The sequence below is a fragment of the Xiphias gladius genome, chromosome 16 (assembly GCF_016859285.1).
Source record: "Xiphias gladius isolate SHS-SW01 ecotype Sanya breed wild chromosome 16, ASM1685928v1, whole genome shotgun sequence".
In the NCBI taxonomy this organism is placed as follows: Eukaryota; Metazoa; Chordata; class Actinopteri; order Istiophoriformes; family Xiphiidae; genus Xiphias; species Xiphias gladius.
This window is the reverse complement of record NC_053415.1, coordinates 9631133-9651576: the sequence shown is the minus strand read 5'-3', so window position 1 is coordinate 9651576 and position 20444 is coordinate 9631133. Positions and strand designations below refer to the sequence as shown.

At 40.1% G+C, this 20444-nt stretch overlaps 1 protein-coding gene across 4 annotated transcripts; it reads right to left on the bottom strand.

Moving 5' to 3' along the window:
• Nucleotides 1–780: 780 nt before the first annotated feature.
• Nucleotides 781–19693, bottom strand: agpat3 (1-acylglycerol-3-phosphate O-acyltransferase 3). Of its 4 annotated transcripts, none has more exons than XM_040148278.1 (10): nucleotides 19674–19693; nucleotides 10227–10284; nucleotides 9769–9999; nucleotides 9104–9273; nucleotides 8760–8921; nucleotides 6482–6635; nucleotides 6287–6389; nucleotides 4860–4935; nucleotides 4123–4321; nucleotides 781–3927 (listed from the first exon to the last, which is right to left on the bottom strand). In XM_040148278.1, the coding sequence occupies exons 3-10, from the start codon at nucleotides 9944–9946 to the stop codon at nucleotides 3836–3838; spliced, it is 1134 nt and encodes a 377-aa protein (XP_040004212.1). In that variant the 5' UTR covers nucleotides 9947–9999; nucleotides 10227–10284; nucleotides 19674–19693; the 3' UTR covers nucleotides 781–3835. The 4 variants fall into 4 exon arrangements, with proteins under 4 accessions (XP_040004212.1, XP_040004209.1, XP_040004210.1 ...); XM_040148275.1 differs by lacking the exon at nucleotides 19674–19693 and adding an exon at nucleotides 19313–19537; XM_040148276.1 differs by lacking the exon at nucleotides 19674–19693 and adding an exon at nucleotides 19230–19308.
• Nucleotides 19694–20444: the final 751 nt, after the last annotated feature.

The following is a 20444-nucleotide window of genomic DNA, read 5'->3' as shown; positions in this document are numbered from 1 at the left end:
CATCATCTGTGACTACAGCCTTCTGTCTGTGGCTTGAATTCGAAGAGAGGCATCGCTGAAGGTATTTACAGCTCCAGACCTGATAGGTGAGACAGTGTCAAGTATAATAACCTTTGCAGGGAATTTTGTAAACTGCACCCATGAGGCCAGCTCAGTTTAAATCTTGCTCTGCCGTAGCTTTTCATCACTGGTACATTTGGTTGTAGCCTGAACGCATGGCCCTGGCAGTCAAAACGGCTATTGCAAAAGAACAGAAGAGCATCTCGGCCATTTCTAAAACTGAACGTCATAGTCATCATTTACATTATGTACACATTGATACAGTCTCTCCACACCCTGTCACGTTCTTGTGACTGTATATTCAAGATGTCCTGTGGGCATCTGATGGAAAATTGGTTTGTGTGATTCAAAAGGTCTACTGCCAAACAGCAGCTAAGTACACCTCTACACTTTCGAAAAGTGAACGTAACATTCATCATTTACCTTTATGTACATATTTTCAGTTTACAGTCTCTACATATTGTCACGCCTGTGTGACTTTATGCTGTATCTTCACGGAAAATAGTGGCTGTGTCATGATGAAAGGAGGAGGATGGATGCCAGTGTGCCTCTGTGAAAATGGCTGTTAATGAAGGAGAAAAAGCATGCGAGGAGGAAAACATGTTTTGCGTGGATTCAGCTACCCCTGCAAGTTTTTGCGCTGTGATACATTTCTTTTATCCAAGCTGCAGTGCAAACAGAGAAACTCACACAAATTCAAAAAAGTCGAAAGAGTAAGAGTTGCTTTGTGGTTAAATCCTTTAATATTCTCAAGTGTTTTAATTGAAGAAAACATAAAAATAGCGTTAGAAAACGAAACAAAAGCTGACGAAAGAGGTGCCACTAACGGAATTATCTCTGAGATTTAGAAAATTCATAAAGTGGTGTCAATTTGTACTGTTATTGGGTTCTGGTAGAGAATTCAGAAAAGGAAAAAAAAGCAACCACAAGTTAGTTTTATTTCTTTTACTGAATAAAAAACATCCAGTGTAAAAAGTTTTTCTAAATACTGGGTCGTACGTTTGAATTCTTTCTGCTTCGGAAAATGTTTTTTACTGAATGAATGGATGGATTGGAGTGCATTTTTATTTGATGCCGCGTGTTGGGATGTAAGGAGAAACAGATCCCTTGAAGAAAAAGATAACAAGCTAAAAATCCTAAAGCTTTTAACAAATATCTGGAGGTAATGCAACTCCAAGCATCTTTGTGTAAAAAATGTGGATTAATTAAGAACATGACTTTATCCGTTCTCAGTTCATTTTATTTCTTTATGTTAAAACTTCAGAACAAGTCACTTGACAACTAATTCCAGCAACCTGCTTGCTATACTGGAGGACATTTTTCACACATTGTTCCTTCACTACAACAGGGGCTCAGTTAGATTCTACATTTTCACACAAAAATTAAGCAGCACTGTCTATTAAGGCTTGCATGAAATCCGTCTGGGTTGAGAAAACTCTACAGGAAGTGCACAACATATCGCTGCTGAGGAGTGATGATCCCGAAAAATTTGAAACAGACAAAACAAAATCTAAGATTAATACCACATGTGGCACGGGAGGGCAGAGGGGAGGAGAGAGCAGGACACAAAATATCCCCTCCGTGTCTTGCTACCATTGTTTGTATTTGGGGACCACGAAATGTGGCTCGTCACACCAGAAGAGATCCACTCATGTACTGCAGCAGCAAACGTTTAATTTGAGAGACATTTAAAAACAACCAACTCTGGGGTGACCGATTCTAAAACCGTGAAATGTGCGAAACAGAAAGTGCACCAACAATGGCTAAGTGTCGCTGTGCTGACATCCAGAGAAACAAAGCTGCCCTGCACATGGAGTGTAAACAGCTTCTTTAACTAATGGCGCTCTACACAGTTCCAAAGACGCCTTTGACAAACCAACACCTTCCTAGCTTTCCATTTTAAAGACTGACAGTGGTTTGCAATTATTCATACATTTTGGTGATCAAACCAAATGAATGTGCGCTACTCCACCGTGCACTGCTGTAATGGGAGGAAGAGAGGGTGAGTACTCAAACACAAGAGAGGTAAGAGTGGGGGGTGCTGTTTTAAAGGGCTGGCGAATAAGCAATCCCTTGCCTGAGCAAGCTTGATTTAAGGCAAAGGTTAAAACATCACTACTACGGTCTATAGCAGGAGAGCAAAATCATATTCTAACAGCCGTGAGGCTACGTGACGACAGTTGGTGACTGTTTTCTGGAATCTGGGTCCACTGTCATTCAACACATGAACCCCGAGCAGTGTGAGCTGCATTTTAACTGGCATCAGAGGGGGTTTGGTATGTTCTACTACTTCAGTGTTCAGACTGGGATTGCTGTCTGAATTAACATCACATTTAGGGGGTCAGAAATGGTCCAGTTATGTTGAAAAATGAATAACGTGTGCAACTTCACATCTGTGTAAATCCAGTGAAAATAGAAACAGATTGGAAAGAGAATTGAAATGTTTTCGAATGAATCTGTGGGTGTTGGTGCTGCGGGCTACGAACGAGACCTGTAACAGATGGTAGGTATCCTTGATAAGGACAGTTTTCACATTCAGAGCCCTTGTTGTAGTTTAACAGACACCATCATCTCCAAACCAGGGTGTTAATGGGTCAATTCACCAAGATCATGTGATTAAAGTAAAAAAAGGATTTTCCCCACTTCACCCTTGTGATATCTAGCCCTGGAGATGATGCGGGATTTACCTTTTGAGATCTGTGCTCTGAGACTCATAACCTAGTACAATGGAGGTGGATGTCACTGGCGGTTCTCAAAAGATTGAAAATGGGATTTGAAAAACTCAAGAGTAATGTGTCTTCATAGAACCAATCTGCCCACTACTCCATGTCAGTGATGTTTTCGCAATTTTTTACATTCGAAACATAGTTTCTGATGAAAACTGTTGGTAGTTACCCGAGTTACTCAGACACTATTTCTGGAAAGACGCTCTGCTGTTAAGGTTTTCAAATATACGTTACAATGATTTGAGCATCATGAACAAAATTTTTTTCACCTCCCTTTTTTGGTATGGTAGTGGAAATCTCAGTATAAAAGCGTATAAAAACCAAAACTATCTGCAATGCTAGATACGTAGAGGTTAAATGGTTAAATTTCTTTGAGATTTGGGTGAATTGACCCTTAAGATTGAGGAAACCAGACTGGGCCTTAAAGCACCGGTTCCCATTACAAGTCCCACTTAGTGAAAAAAGGGAGAGACGCGTCATGCATATTACAGATTGCTGTTTCAGTAACGCACTGCCCCTGGATGGAGGTTAAGATAAGATGATTTTAAAAAAAATTAAATTAAAAAAAAAAAAAAAAAATCAGTTACGGAACGGTTTGTGTTATGTGGGCAAAAAGAATGAGCACGCCCCCACTCCCTGTGACAGGAAGTGGGGGTACGTAGTGCAGAGCAGAAAATGGGCGGACTGGCTGTCCATGTGACCTCAGACAGGTTAGGAGCTTGACCTCGGGTGTTTTCGGGATTTAATGGGGCCGGGATGGGGACTTGCTGGATCAAGAAAGATGCAGGGGAATACAGTAATGCATCTCCCCCTCCTTTTGTTTTGTGTTACACCAGAGAGCTTGAACCCCCAGACATTCCATGCTCTCTCTCACTCTAGTGCCATTAGTATTTCTAACTCTGGTGTCTATTATGTTTTCACAGCTGGTTCTCCTCCCCGGCCAACCAACTGACTCAACAGTAGGAGGAGAATGGAGTCGGGTACGGGTAAGACACCGCAGGGCAACCACACAGATACAGCCGTACATGGGAGGGGCGGGGTGACACACTTTAGTTTTGTTTCTTGGCCTCCTGGTCGCCGTAACTGGAGCCTGTTTTCTTCACCTCGGTGACCCCTATGAGGCGACGGATAGCTATGGAGGCTGGGGAGAGAACAAAGGCAAAACAAGAAGAAGTGGAGTGAATGAGGACAGCAATTCAAATGTTAGAAGACACTGAGCCTTCAGCAAATTCCAGAGCCACAATTTTTATTTCCTTTTTTCCCCAGGTGAAGTCACCAAAAGCTACGGTCTCCTGGTCAATCCCCCTAACGGGAAAAAGATGTACTGTTTACCTACCTATGATGAGGAATATGATGAAGCCAATGATGAGGAGAGGGGAGCCACTGACAACCACTCCACAAGCAAAGTTGATGAGGGGTGAAAGCAGCAGGCTGGCCCAAAACAGGAAGTTCAGCAGCGTCCATGGTCGGCGATGTGGGATTACTGTGGGTCCGGGGAACTTGCCTTCTTTGCTGTAGAATTCCTGTAAGGCATCCTGAGAGGGACAGGAGGAAGACTTGGTTTGCACTTTATTAAGTAATCATGTATGCCCTCACTTAATTTGCCCAAAAAAAAAAACCAGTAACCACCTTTATATTGACATTATACATACTGTACAGACTATAAGAAATTATGCTTCAAATCCAGTAATAAATGGTCTAACATAACTTAAATACCAATTACAAGGCAACTAGTGTGTTAAAGTGTCTGAGTGGGTGTTTCCTTGGCTTAATGGAGTCTATTAGAATTTGACTTGTTAGTCAAAACATGTGGGAATTTTGGTGTTGGTGAAATTTCTGTGCTTGTGTGTTTACATATTATTCTGAAACAATTTGTTTCGGAGATAAGAGAAAAAAAATCTTACAAACACTTTACAGCACTAGACAACATGTACAACTTGTCACATGTTAGCTGATCTACAAAAATACCCGTCAATCAATACAGGAGTGACAGGTGTTTACATTTTTGTGATGGGTCCTGTTTAGAGTCTGATCATGTATTGTGCCTTTAATGTCAGCTTTTCTCAGTTTTACCTTCTCCTGGTAGAGCTTGTGCAGCCAGCTGGCACACTCCTCCTCATCATCTGGTATATCCTCCACAGAGAACCGCCTGGATGGGAAAGAGTAAGTAATTACATAGAACTGTATACACATTTGGTTCCAGTGTCATTTACAATTTTAGCCTTGATGGTCAGAAATTGGCATGTAATGAACAACTGAGAAAAATACAGAGGACAACACACTGGACGGAGGTTGTCTATGGTTAGAGCGACGTCTCTAAGCAACCAACTAAATCCCCTGAGGATGCAAATTAAGAAACAAAACAGAAACGGACGTCCATCACAAACAATCTGACTTGCTAATTTATGCTGCAATGTGTGTGGAAACAGCAAAGAAACGATGCAAACATGAAAAATTTAGATGAGGTGGATTCTGTGGAAATACAGAAGCAGGTAATTTAAATTATGCACAGAGAGCTGAAGGTGAGTGACCTCTGCAAGAACAACGTCAGGGGAAGTGTGGCTCTGCGTTGAAACCTGATGATTTAGGTTATAAAATAAATCTTACTCCTGGAACAAAACTTGACTTTCCTAATTTTTTCCTTTTTTATTTCTCCTGCTTATGCCCATGCTCATGATTCCAGTGGGAAAAAATGAATCTCTAAACAGCACACACCCAAACCGCCATTGGTGTTTTAAACATAAAAAGTATTCTTACATTATTGACAGGCACTACAACCTGAACCTACAAGCTTTCTTTGTAAACCGAGAAATAACCTGCAAATTGATGGACAATGTAAGATTCATTTCGTGACCAGTGTCCTCAAGATGACACAAACACACGGGCACTCTCCACTTCCCTCTAGACCTCTCAGAGCGCAACAGAAAATGTTTCATAATCATACACTGCATCACATGTGGTGTGTTATGGCAGTTTCTCACCAGCAGAGGACTCCCTCACCTAAAACTCACTTCAATTTTGTATCAAAGATCATCTATTTTTATGCTGAGTGATTTCAGTCTCCAAGTCCATTGTTTAACTGATTCTGGTCTTCTCAACCATGTTTCCACAATGCTAGAGAGTATCTTCCAGTATTCTCCTTTTTCCTAGGTTTATTTGAGTATAATCGCAAAACACTATCTTTCTAAATCAGTTATGCTGTCCAGACAAAAGACATGCTTTTCCCTGCTGTTTCATTTCCTGACCAGTTCTTTACTCAGTAGGAGTGCCCTGCCCATTAGAGTCACCATAATCGTGCTGGGAAACTAGCCAACATTCTGAGCACTCACACTGTCTCCTTCATTATTATAGGACAAAAATGCAATTGGAAAGAGGCCAAAAGGTTTAAAACACATTCATCAGCTTCCACTTGAAGAGACTCAGTACAGCTGGCAGTATAATGCATCATTATTACAATAACTGGTGATTCAGGCGTAAATGGAGGGTATCGCGGCACTCACCTTACGCTCATGTCAGCTTTGTATTTCTTGCCGTTGACGATGCCCAGCAGAGTGGGAGTTTGGTTGTCTTTGAAGTTGAGAGTCACATCATATACAGCAGTTACTGTAAGACAGAAAAAAAAGAATCAGATTAAGAACAAAACGTGTGCGTTTTGAACATAATGAACTTTGTGTGCGTGTATTTGTATACACCACCTGTGCCCTTAAGACACTGCAGTGTTGTGGTGAATCCTTTGGTTCGGGGTAGTAGGTGGTATTTGAGCTTGGGCAGGCCTTTACTCTCTGCAACCTGCATACTGATTTGGTGTTTCTTCTCTGTAAAACGGGTGCCCTCGCAATACAGAAGAAACTGTGAAAGGAGAGGAGCTTTGTTAATATACACACACACCTATTAAAAAAAAAGAAAAAAGACTCACACAGACTTGAGGTGACCTCCTTTCATCTTGTCCCGTCCACTACCCTGTTTTCTGCTTGGTTGAATTACAGACGAGGTTAACCTCAATGTAACACTAAAATAAAGTCACTATCTTATCTCACTGGTACTAATGCAGGCAGGTGGACGACAGCTCTACCAAAGACTGTTTAGTTTGTTTATCTGACCACAAAAAGCTATGCCAGTGACCTGATGCGTGACTTAAGGGGTAATTAGATCAACTGCTGATCTGCCTAATCTCAGCTGGCAAACTGATCGACTCACTGGGAAAATCTGTAGCACAGGGTGCGTTCCACCTTCTTCAAAGATCTACAACAAACAACGGGAACTGCTGCCACCAGGTAATATGGCTTGAATGTAAAAGCATTTTCTGTTTATTTAATCAGAAAGGAGATCTTTTGCGCCACCAAGCAGGGTGAAAGCCTCCTCGCACTGTTCATGCTCAGTGGAAAGTCCAGTTCATGAAGTTTCACAGAAAAAATAAACAACCTCCTGCTGAGAGATTTCAAATGCAGCTGGTGCACACAGAGAACTTGATTTGTGTACCACTGCAGGGACCAATCTAGGTAAGAGAAACTGTGTCAAAGTGCAGCATCTGGATTTCCTTGTATTTTGAAAGGGTAGAGTGCTTTTTCTCTATGAAAACAAAAGAACTGACATCAAATAACTGAAGAATAATTCCAGTTTATCACAACTTAGATATTATTTTTTTTAGTTGCTGAGATTGTTTCTATCGGAAGTAACAAAACTGCTCATTATAAATAGTTTGCAGGCAGACTTTGTCCTTGACCTCAGGCCTACTTTACTTGCTGTAGTTGTGTTGACAGTTTTCCTTTGAAGTGAGGGATTATTAACTCCGCCAAGGAAGTAATAATTTGTTTTTGTGTCTGTTTGTTTCTTGGTTTGTTAGTTTATTATTCAGCAGAACTATACAAAAACTACTGAACTGATTTGCACCGAACTTGTTGAAGGGATCCGTATCTTTCACTATGAATTTGAGTTTTTCTCTATGAAGTCTGGTGTATGTATGTATGACATTAGCCTTGATGGAGGTCTGTGCTCTACTGAGCACATTTTCTACTTATTCAATTTATGAGTGCACTCATATTTGATTTTACTTCCAAATAAATTGATCTGATGCCCTTAAGGGCTTCTATTTAGAGACATCAAACTGCTCTGAGTTCCCAATAATTGACTTAGGGGGTACAATGCTAGCATAACTAGCAACAGTGGCGACATAAACAGTAACACTTACTTTAATTGTTACTTACTTTACACTTACTTTTCCCCTTATTTGCTGTTTATTAAGGGCATTATTTAAACACTGAATAAATGGATTTAACACACTATAATGCAGTTTTAACCATATGCTAAGTTTTTATTAATGTATTGGTCAACAATCATAACTCCTCTTGTGGGCACCTGTAATTGGATGCTGCAATATAGACAGACAATAAATGACAATATAGTAAACTACAGATATAATATATAATATGTCTTCATAGGTGAAGTTTTAATTGCTGACAAATACTGTACAGTAATAAACACTTGAAAATGTCTTTATACTGCATCTGCTTTCTTCTACACTTCAATGTGTTATAAACTATTTATTAAACGTCTATATACATGCTTATACATGATAAATGGGGTGACTTAAAGTTTTACTGATAAAACCAAGAAAGTGACACCCAAGAAACTGGAATTGTCCTTTAAACAAATAAACCACCTAATCCACATTAAGTGCATTTACAATCCTAAATTGAACAGTCATACCTCCACTTCCCTGAAGCGATGTACGTGTGACCACATGTCTCTTTTTTAAAGAAGTTAATGTTGAAATGATATTTCAGAAACCTGATTGTGCAACTGGGCAAGAGTTGACTGACTTCTAAAATACCTAATATGGTATTCATGCAAATGGATGTGTAGAAGCATTAAAATAAATCTAAATAAACTGCTAACTGCCTTTTCTTTTTTACACTTAAACTCATACACAATGTCAGAAGAAAGACAAACACAGCATATCTGACGTGTACCTACCCACATATATTCAGGGTAGTCTTTGAGCCTGTCCAGTCCTTTGAAGACAGTCTTTCGGTCCTCCTCCCACTTTCTTTTGCAGAAGACTATTTCTAGGAAGTACCAGGTCCAGCCAATCAGAGGAACCTTCAGCAGCTCATGCTTGGCTAGCACTTTTGAACTCTAGAGAGGAAGGACAGGTTACGTTTCTTAATAATGAAGCATGGATTTCTCACAATATGGACTGAAATCATTTAGCGAAGCATTTGATGTGGACAAACATTTATACAAAGACATATAGATGTGTGTTTAGTCTTTGTTGAGGCAGAAAAATGATTGAGTCATATTTTTGCTACATTACTAACCCCTAAGATGCCAAATCTTTCACACATGGTCCAGCCACAGAGGAAGTCGATTTCAAAGTTGTGGTTGAGGATGATGATGACATGCTCTTTGCCAAACTTATCCACCGTAGCCTGGTCGGTGTATAGGGTGCATTCTGTGCCCGACCACCACTCCAGCAGCATCACCAGCTCTGCATAGAGATGACAACATATAATGTGAATTAGGAAGGTACCGAGAACATTTGATCACTTAATGCTATCTAAAATAAGATCTACACTTTAAATTACTGAGCCAAAGCATTTTCCCTTCAATACATGTCAGGTTTTCTCCCGGTTTTGTTGAATAATATAACAGTGATTAATGTTTCATACTCAGAATTATCAGCAAACTCTGCAGCTGTATGCTGTTTAAGCTTTTTTTTAAGATCATTACTTTGATGCAAATGTAATGCCTAGTTGAGCCTCGGCTGATCTCATTAACCCTTGCAGGGAGAAAATTGCAGCAAAAAGCTCTGATAAACACACTGTACACTATCTGGCCAGCATCAAATGGCAGACAGATAAAGTTAGATGGGTCCTGGTGACATCGTGGAGGATGAAGCAGCTAAATAAGTCATAAAACTTGGTGTTTGCAGTAAAGAAAAATACATTTAATAGGAAGAACATAGCAGGTATCATCTACTCACGACTCCAGAGGGAGTAGGAGAGCCGGCAGTTGATTCTGCGGTAGAGCTGTTTGTTGATCGGCCAGAGGATGCAGGTGCAGAGCTGGATGAAGTTTATGATGAGGCCGCTCACCACAAACACAAAGCCCATCAGCAACTGCAGGACAAACAGGCTCTTCAGGTAGGCCAGCAGAGCCATGACTGAGGAGCCTGGAGAGCTGAGTAGGCTCCTCTCTATACACTACAACCAACCTGAGAGGGGGAAGAAACAGCGGAGGCAGTGCCACAGAAATGAGAACAACAGTGGGAGATGTGGACAGAGAACGAAAGAGCATGAGAGAGGAGGGGAGAATAATGGGAGGACAGGGGGGTAAACAAGAGTCTCATGGAACAGCGTAGACAAAAGGATGTGGCCTGTTTTAAGTCTGTTATTCTGCTGGCGAAAATGCTTTCAGAAATTCAAAAACCGTGTTTCTTACCACGGTGGGATCCTTTTACAAGCCGCGTTTACACGGTCCTTCAGCCAATATTACAGACCTGGGAAAGACAGGAGAACAGAGGTTGAGCTAACAGTGAGGTCAGAAGTGACAAAACATAAAAGGCTACAGTTCAGTGTCATGACAGTAGAATTTAATAATGAAAGCTGTGCTTGTTTGATCAAACAGTTTGAATTGTATTAGCTAAAGAACAGAAATAGCCTCCATCATTCTTAGTGTGGGTGGCCAGTTAAACATGAACCAAAAGGTAAATACTGCGACAGGATAGCTAATACTGGAGTACACGCATTGTAGAGGCTACAGCTGTGTCTACAAATCAAGTTACTTTAACAAAGAGCATAGTTTTATTTTTGTGGCTGTCCTGATATTGACCTCAGCAACACAGTGGCTCAGTGGTTCAAACTGCTATAGATTTGTCACTGCAAGTTATTCTACAAGATGCAGAGTAAAACAAAAAAACCTACATAGTTCAGCTTCAGGGTGTACATGTGGTCATTATAGCATCTCAAAAGGTGAAATTCTGCAGCTTTTCTCAGTTTTATGTCAATTTAAATTAAAATCTTTGGCTTTTGGACTCTAGCTCAGACTGAATGAGCAATATGAAGTCATCACCTTGGACTGATTAAATTGATTAATTGATCTTGAAAATGTAATGAATAGTTGCATTCCAAGGTGCAGGGAACTGCACCGTATGCTGCTAGTTACGCTGCCCACCATGACAGACATGTTACCAGTGTGGAGTTTGAGGTTGTGTCTGGGCCTGTGTGAGTTTCCTGTGGCTGCTCCAGTTTCCTCCAACAGGTGAACTGGAAATATTTAATTGCCTCTCGGTGCAGATGTGGCTGTGTGTGTCTGACTATGAACTCTACAATAGACTAGGGACCAATCTAGGGTGTGTGCATGTTTAGGCAAAGCATGCCGGGACAGGCTGAACAGAAACACGTATACAGAATGAGTGGATGGAAAAAAGATGGATCTGTATTATGCAGGCACCTGCCACAGACAAAACGTGTGCGTTTGTGTGCTGTACCCACTAGGCACCCACTAGGTACCCACTAGATGCTGTTTTGTTAAAAGAACATTTCACATTACATGACGTACTGGCAAGACACACTCTGCTTGTCTAACCACTATCATCATAAGACCACTGACAAAAAGATCAAGCATTTTTGCAAGAAGTGACAATTACTCTCATTAAGCACCCATCAGGATGACCACAGGCGAACTGGCCTTGAATGTACTGTTCTCACAGCTGCACCAAAGCCCATTAAAGTGTAGGTCAAGCCAGTTTAAAGCCATTCTGAGAAACATTTCTAATCTGCCCTTACAGAACTGTGTAGAGAGCTGTGGTCGACGGGGCTTCACCTGCTTTGTTGAACATTATAACTTTCTCTGGTTTTTAAGGACAGCATCAACTATTGACATAACAGTATATTGCTAAAATCTTATATTTATATGCTAAAAATGTAATTGAATTTGTTCTTAAAAGATTTTAAATACAATTTAATTAAATAGATAAAACAAATCTAAATATCATTAAACCAAGTGGACCCTTTCAGAGTCCACTCTAAAACTGCTTAAGGCAATCACCTGTGGCTTATCAGACAATTTACCTGTGATTAAGGAGCGCTCGACTTGATTCACCACAACAAGAATTTAAGAGCAATGCATAAATATTTTACTTAGAGGCTCAATTTATTGTGGAAGCTAAAAGTTGTTTGCTCCTGACTGTAATACCATTAACTGTGCAGTGCTAGCACCATCAACATATGTACAGTCACCTGCATTCACTGCTGTAACTGTGTCAGCAAATCAGTAAAAAGAGGCCTTCTGGTGTTTGCTCTTTAGAACAACAGCCTGCAAGCTAGACAACAAAGGAGAGACAGAAACACTGTGCCTGTGCGTCACTCTGACATAATGGTCTTCAACCGCAGACACTGTCTTGTTCACAGGGTGTCTGTGATGACTACTCCCTTGTTTCTTCAAATATTATTACATATTTGTTTAACAAGTGCAACTTCATAAAACGAAAAAATAACTCTAAATGTCCAGTGTAAGAGCAGATATCCAGTTGCCATCCTCCTCAAATAAATATGCGGATAACAGTGGATGAAATCCCAATAGTTCAACAGTTACCTGAGGCACTTTAACTGTCCTAACAAATTATAAACCACCATAAATCTAAGAAGCCTTACTGTAATTTTCACGCAACCTAAATAAATTTACAGCCACTTTTACTGTATTATATTCCATTAAGAACTATCTCAGTGAAGGGCAAACCAACCAACCTAAAATTAAGCCACATAGTTGACACAAGGCCAGTTCATTGTGGGTAGGCAACAAGTCTTGTCAAGTGCAATCAATTCTTCTTACACCACTGCAACAAAATACACCGAATAACAAAGTGGCCCTGGTGTGAAGGGAAGGAAATCTTACATGCACATCCACAGAACTTCAGCTCAATCTCTTGGATCAAAGAACATAACAATGTTTCAAAATCTCTGGCATTAGGACACGCTCAAGTGTTGAAATACTGTCACGTATGCATGTGTGTCATGTGTCACCTGATGGGTCTGATTATCAGTCCAAACATCCACAGTTGTCTCTGCATTATGTTAGAGATGTGACCTTTGTTCCTACCGGGAGAGTGCGCCTAACAGAGGGAAGGTTACACTATTGCAGATTTCACTTATGGCTCCTGTAACATTTTTGGAAAGGGTGATAAGCTACAGCACGAAAGGATCAAAGAGGGAAGGGTGTATTAAATACTCAGTACATCAACTTGGTAAATGTGTAATGGAAGAAGGTGATTGTGTTATAGACAACACAAAAGTCTAGAATGGGTAGCGGGGGAAATATTTCACAATCAGTTCCTAGAAAGTCATTGAACTTCATAGTTCTTTGGCATTTGTCTATAGTAACACTGCTTATCATTAAAATTACATAATCTACTGTATAGACTTTGCCCCAGGTTGTCAGATTCATTAGTAGATCAGAAAGGGGAATCTTTAAAAATTCTCACATTGACCCCACAACTTCAAATGGTGTAACTCTTGGTATTTTGTTTCTGAAGTGCTTAACAAATTTCCTGCTTATTGTCAGTCTTGGTTCCTACATTGTATCATTGGGGTAGGATTAACCAGCAATGGCCAGAAGGTAAACACACTTGTTGTGTTTGTGACTTAATACTGTAAGCTACTGTGTCACTCTTGTTTTTGCCTGATTTTGATGAGTTTTGGGTGACAAAAAAAAAAAATGGCTGTGATAAAGTTTCATCAAGTTATTCATGGTGATTGTCAATTCCTATGTATTTGTGTTTACATTTGCTACATATGCAGATTTAATCTAAAAATACTCACCAGATTTGGAAGAACAAAAATTATTTTAGGACTAAACTTTTTAACTTATTTTTGAATATTTTCTTTTTCCGGTCAGCTGCTGGTTTCAGTTCACATCAGTACTGCATCAAAATCAACTCGCAGACTTGGGACTTGCTAGAGACAGCAAAGACCTTCAAATTTCAGTCTGCATTGTTTAGCCACAAGCAGGCCATGGAGAAGTTCCCTGGCCAGCTTTTGCTGTGACAACAAGCGGCAACACTGTGTGAGAGTTGAGAAAAACATGCCATGAACTTTGTTATAAATTTCCTCCACACTCTTCTATTTGCTCTCATCAATGAGCACTCATGGAGCCATACAACTTGGAATAACCACAAGTTTTCATTGAAGTTGAAATGGAGGCCTTGAGTCAAAGAGTAAAATGGGTCTTTACCACGGACTGTGTGTATTCATGCCACCTCTAAATGTAACTTCACTTTGCAAAATGCAAATAAGCAGTACCACTCAATATATTTGCATTGAGAATTGGTATTAAGTGGCCAACCAAGGTCTTGGGATAATGTTAGTCCAACCCAGTTCATACATGTTTTTCTGCATATTCATGAGTACATTCTTGTGTTCATCCCTTATTCTTCAAGTTAACTTTCAATGAAATAAAGACTTTCTAGTTGAACAATGTGATTTATAAATTCATTTAAAGAAACTTGATTTATACATTGATTTGTTTGCATTTTAGGGTAAGGGGTGTATGTACAATGCTTACATTAAAATTTAAATTCCCTTTACATGATAGCTTTACCCTTCAAGTATCTTAAACATACTAAGGGTTAGAATACTTTATTTTTTAAGCTGTTACAATACCCAAATGCATAAAATAAACATATTGTACAGTTGTATCCAACATGTGCGCTTAGTGGGACAGTTGAAAACTTGCAAGCTAACAAAATATTTAACGCTGAAACTACTTAAAAATATTCTCAAACAAATCTTTGACATTTCTGTACTCCATTTTTTTTTTTCAAATTGGCCAACGGACACAACCACAGTGACTTATCCGCGATAAGAAAATATCGGCTGATAATATCAGCCTGCTTTTCTAAGGCCAGATGGGGATGGATATGTATCTTCTAAAACAATGCAAAAAGCTATTTACTTGTTTTTAATCCTTTGTCACAGAAAATAAATTGACTACTACAAGGTACTAAGACAAACAACCAAATAACCATGCCTAGGTAAATATTTCTCTATACCAAAAGGTAAATAGCCCAGACCAAATGTAATTGATCGGATCAGTGATCCATTCCAGCTATTTGGGTTAGTAGTTCAGTAGTGAGAGTACCCAGTAAAAAACTATTTTAACAAAATGTTTACAGTTGACCCCCCTCTCCAGAGCCAATCAGAATATCACTAATATTGAGTTTAAAAGCACCATGAATTCATCACATCATCTCACCAATCAGACAAAATCAACTTTTCCTGTAGTGTGTTGGTTTAACCAAACTTCAGATATTCTCTTGTAAAGACCATATTTGTCCAGAAAAAATATACACATAGAATAGAAGTTGTCCAGAGTAATAAATATTGGGTTTGACTTTGAAAACAGCCAGTTGAGGTACACCTCCCTGAGGTTTCAGGGCCCACCTGTGACCCCTCTCAGCCTGGAGGAAAGATTAAAGATGCTGACTGTGTTAAAGCTGCTTAAGGCTGGACAGGTGCTTCTGCATTGAATCACCTGAATATAGCTTCTGTGCCAACAAGTAAACATGACTTGCTCACAGCCTCTCATATGAGAAAGGACTGCTGAAATCTACTTTAACAGATGCCAGCTAAACATTGGCAAAGTTCAGCTACATCTTGGCAGGTACAACACCTCTGTCAAAGTTTTTAATTCTAAAAATTTCATTTGGCTTGATTAGGTACGCACTCCACTTGCCACAGTGAAAAGCAGTGTTATGCCCTAGAGCGCTCTGCCGACTTCTATCTTTTTTACAAGTTGTAGTTAATCTAGTAGGACCCATTCTAGCCTGCTGTGGCTACAGGCCTAACCATTTGTCCCGCCTTTAACTTACCAGTAGACATAGTAGGCCATTGCCATGAGCACCAACGCCCCACAAATTCCAGTGAAGATCATCACAGCACTCTGGTTCAGCATTTTGGCTCCTGGTATCTCACCAAATCAAAGCCAGAATGAAAACATAAAGAAAGGCCTGCAGAGAGCAGCGGATAGTCACAGGCTGTCCTACTTCATGGCCATGATAATCCCAGAGAACGAAAGACAGAGATTATGATGATGACAGCAAGAACACAGCCAGATCCTAGATCTTTCTGGAAGAACTGCAAATGTTTACTGAAGACCAAATAATTTCCTATCACCAGAAAAACTACCAAAAAGAGTGGATCTCCATTGAGAGCAAGTGCAAAAAAAAAACACACCAAAACTCCTAAAAGCCAAAGTGGATTCTTACTGGAGCCCACTAATGAATGCTAGACAGACTGAAAGATGGCTCACGTCTGGAAGGAGGGAGGCACACATGTACTGCAAGCAGTGTCTTACATGCATTCTCATCCTCTAATCCAGTAGATCAGATTAGTCCTGATTAGCAGGCTATGGGCACCCTGGATGTGTCACATTTCATTAACATTAACAAAGAAGAAAGCAGGGCTTTGCCCAACCAAGGTGGTGTTTGCAGAATGGCATCTGTTAAACTAAAGGAACCAATCATAACGTAGAACTTCTTGCCTCACCTTGCCATTGGCCACCTGTTAATAACATGTAGCATTAGACAGCCGTGATGATCTCAAAGACAGGATCAATAGTTTCTTTAAACAGCCACCTCTTGTGCGTTGCCAAGCTGTGCTTTGTTTCTCTTTGGTCAAGTGTAAATAAGAATGAATTAACCTGATGCCTGGAAATCAGATGTTTATCCTCCATCCACCCTCCCTGTGTCTTCCTGCCAGTACCTCAGGTACTAAAAATTATTTACAAAAGATCTATATAACTCAGCCACACAAATATGACAAACAGGGCTAGTGGGCAAGCCAACAAAAGCCTTTGGGTTCTTGCACAGGTCTAATGTCAAATGTGGTTCACACAAGCTGGCAGAGAGACGCAGAAATAAACTGTCAAGCATTTACTGAAGCAATTAGGTCAAAGGTTAGAGAACAGTCCTGAGGGCTTGCTATTGGGCATTAAAGCCAAACATAAATAGAGATAAAAATACATTGTGATGGCTGGACAATGAAGGTCATTCATGTTTCAAAGCACGAAGTGTCCTAAATCCTGCACATAGCACCAGTGTACTGCAAAACACTCAGTAGGAACTTCAGTTATGCAGTTGTATGTTAAGCAACGACATTTTAAAGCCACATCAATTACTACATTTACTGCAAAAAAAAAAAACAAAACAAAAAAACTCTTGGTGTTACACTTGGCAGATTAAACAATACCTAAAGTGAATTCAACTCCTTTCATTATGAACAAGCCTACATGGGCCAGAAAGCAAAAACTAACATGGAGAATGATACAACAACAGGAGAGATTTAACTTGCACTTTCCCAGGTTAAAAAAAAAAAATCGGACTGAAAGCAGGAGGAGGTAAGAGATAAGAGGTGAAACTGCCGGGCTGCTTGAATATTGAACCTCTAGGTTGAGTATGAGTGGTCAAAGTTACTTTGCCATTAATCATTTTTGTGACAATCCGGTTAAGAGGGTCATAAAATTACACATTGCTAGGTTGGGATTACAGTCAAAGATGGAACTGGTCAGATAAAGGCTTATCTCCATATGTATGTCTCAAAGTCCTAGGAGGGCAATACTTTGGCTTGATTAACAGATAAAGGAGTTGAATAGTTCACTGTGTGTAAACAGACATGTCATTGGACTTTATACCAAACATGCATTTGTATGACATGCGTGACTCAAATATACAAGCTGAGAAGATTTGAGGTAAATGCTTCAATTTAGCCAACAATTCATTCCTCAATGCATGTCTTACTAAGCAATCATTTCTGTTTCTGAGGCCAAAAGTGTAGTAGCCCTCCTGCAAAAAGAAACTACAATGAAATAAGACTGACAGGGGTTTTTCTTGAAGAGAAACTGAATAACTGCAAAATAAAACTGGGTATGTATTTAAAGTGAATAGTTGATCTGTTGTTGGCTAGAAAGATTTCTTACCGGACTGAAATCTGAAATGTTTAGATGTTTCTAGTTGTCCAACTTACTGCACCATATACGGTCATTATTAGTGTTTGCTACACATTTTATCCGATTAATTGAGGAATGGCCATGAGGAGTCCCTGTGGTCAGCAGGAAGAAATCGTCATTATCACCAATGCTGAATACATTAGACAGTCAAGTGATAATTATCTCAAGAGCAAATTAACAGATTGCAATTTAGATCACTGGCTACTCGTTTTAGTGATTTATCAGATAACCCAAACAATACACATACACACACTATAATAATCACTGATGACTTCTTGCAAATAATCATTTATCACTGCTGATGCCCAACATGCAGCAGTCTACACATCTCCCCGTCAAGGTCTTATGCTTTCAGACACATCTAACATGTGGTTCTACAATACCCGTATGCAACCAATGAGCCAATATACATATTTCCATTTAATACTCATTACTGCTTTGTCAATCAGTCCAAATGCTCAACCAATCGACTAGCCATATAAGGCTCTAGTCTAACCTAACTATGTGGGCAGTAATGTGGGACCACTGCTGCCTCTTGCCTAAAGCATGAATAGTCATAGCATTATTGTGATCACTGGCAAACATAAAAAAAAAAAAATCATCAACAATCATAATTCGGCTAGCAAAATATTAGGAATGATTACGGTAACAGTACTCGCCTGTCTCGTACTGCTTGTCTCGCCGGTTAAAACTGAGGTTCAAGCCTAAGGTTAGCACTGGCTTAGAGAGCCGCAGACTTGAATGAACTCTAGTAACCTTACGTCTGGCGTGTGTGTGGTACGACGCAGGTCAACTCAGAGCCAGCTGGCGTACATGACGTGCAGCGGGGCACAGAAGGTTTACATTGCAAAAGCAGTTTAAAAAATAAATAATTAAGAAATACCCTGTGACGCTTTGCCACCAAGTGTGGCACGCCTTACTGTTTGCAACTTCGGTATCTACCCGGCTTAGTTTTGCAACCTTGTGGCCTCTGAATTAAAATGCACAAGTGGATTACATGAATCAGTGCGGTATGGCGAGCTACTAAAGGCTCAAAAACCGAGTAGCCAGCACGTCCAGTGACTGGGCTTATCTTTTGACACACGTGTCGTAAGCTAGCTGCCTGGTGAACTCAAAAGTTGCAAACTCACATCATTCTACATCTTATACGTGAGAAAAGAAGATTGACCAGCCTGTCTGCCCACTGCTACTGGAAACGGCATTTAAGTTTACGCTAGCTGACACCAGCCTAAACATGACGTTGGTGTGGAACTCAACGGAGCAGCACTAGAAGGACAGAGCAAGCTGCTAACGGCACACGCTAGCATGCTAACTTAGCAAAACCAATGCAGCTATAGCAATAATTGTATCCGAGCAGGAGAATGAAGTCGGCTAGTTGTACTGTTCAGTTGCCGATTAGTACCAAATTTCCCCACATACATCATTTTTAAGTAGTCAACTGACCTGTGCCGCTTGCTAACGTTATGCTATGCTAGTTAGCCAGCTAACGTTAGCGGTCACTGTCAGTAACGATACTCTGGGCTTACCTGAAAATGATTCACTTAGGAGTCAGTAGGTTATGCTATTCTTTTTCGCCGCTTTCTGGCCTTCGGGGGCGTGAAATACCTCTATAACTGAGCCCCGATGACTCCGTCCGTTTCCCGAAAAGCAATAAAAATGACTTGAGGTAATGCGATTTGCAAGAGCGCTATTGTTTGTCGGTTAAAGACCCACATTTCCTCAAAGCCCATCTGAAGGTAGCATGCTCTACATCCGGTCCGGCCCCTCATTCATTCTCATAAATAAATAAAATACAAAATCTGTATTTTATTTTTTAACGGGCCTTTGCAGCCCCCGATCTAGTACTGCTAGTTCAATTACAGGTAAAAGTAGAAAAAGTATATTTACCGAAATAGGCTAGGTATCTCGCCCCATATTACTGGTTTTCTGTGACCAGATAGCTTACATCAGTTTATAGAGCACTGAGAATTTCTCTCAGATTTAAATTTCATTCATGTAATGGAAAGTATCCCTCAATCTCAAAAAGAGAAATTGCATCTACAGTATCCAAAACATGTGCAATATAAATAGCATGGAATCCACAGGTATCAATTTTGCATTATCTGCAACACGGTAGCCTCTATTGAATATATACTGACGGTCACCAATGACCTGTGGCAGAGTTTGTTCTGTTGTGGTACATCTACGGTGAATCAACTTATTCTAAAACATTTAGCCTTTAATCGCATATTTTTTTCTTGACTTTACATGTGAAGTGGTGCACGGGGCATTCACTTTTTTCCCTTTTTTTTTTTTTTTTAACCAGACCCGTTTTCTTCTGAATCTAAACCTTACACACCAGTGCCATGTCAATAAAGCCCTTTCATTCTGTGAGAAGGTGTGCATGTTTGATGAACTTCAGATCTCTTTAGCCCTCTGCTGGTCGATGTGCATTGCTGCAGCTTAGGTTAGTTTTGAGATGAGCTATGGGAACAGAATCCTGTTGTACACATGAACCCCCAGGGGCTTTTGTGTAACAAATCTGGCATGTCTGTGGATAACATATGGCATTTTATCTTTCTGAACTATAAGGATAAGAAATGAACCACTCACTATAGCAAATCCATCCCTTCTGTTTCACAACAAACTTTCTCACTCACATTGCCTTGTAGATACTGG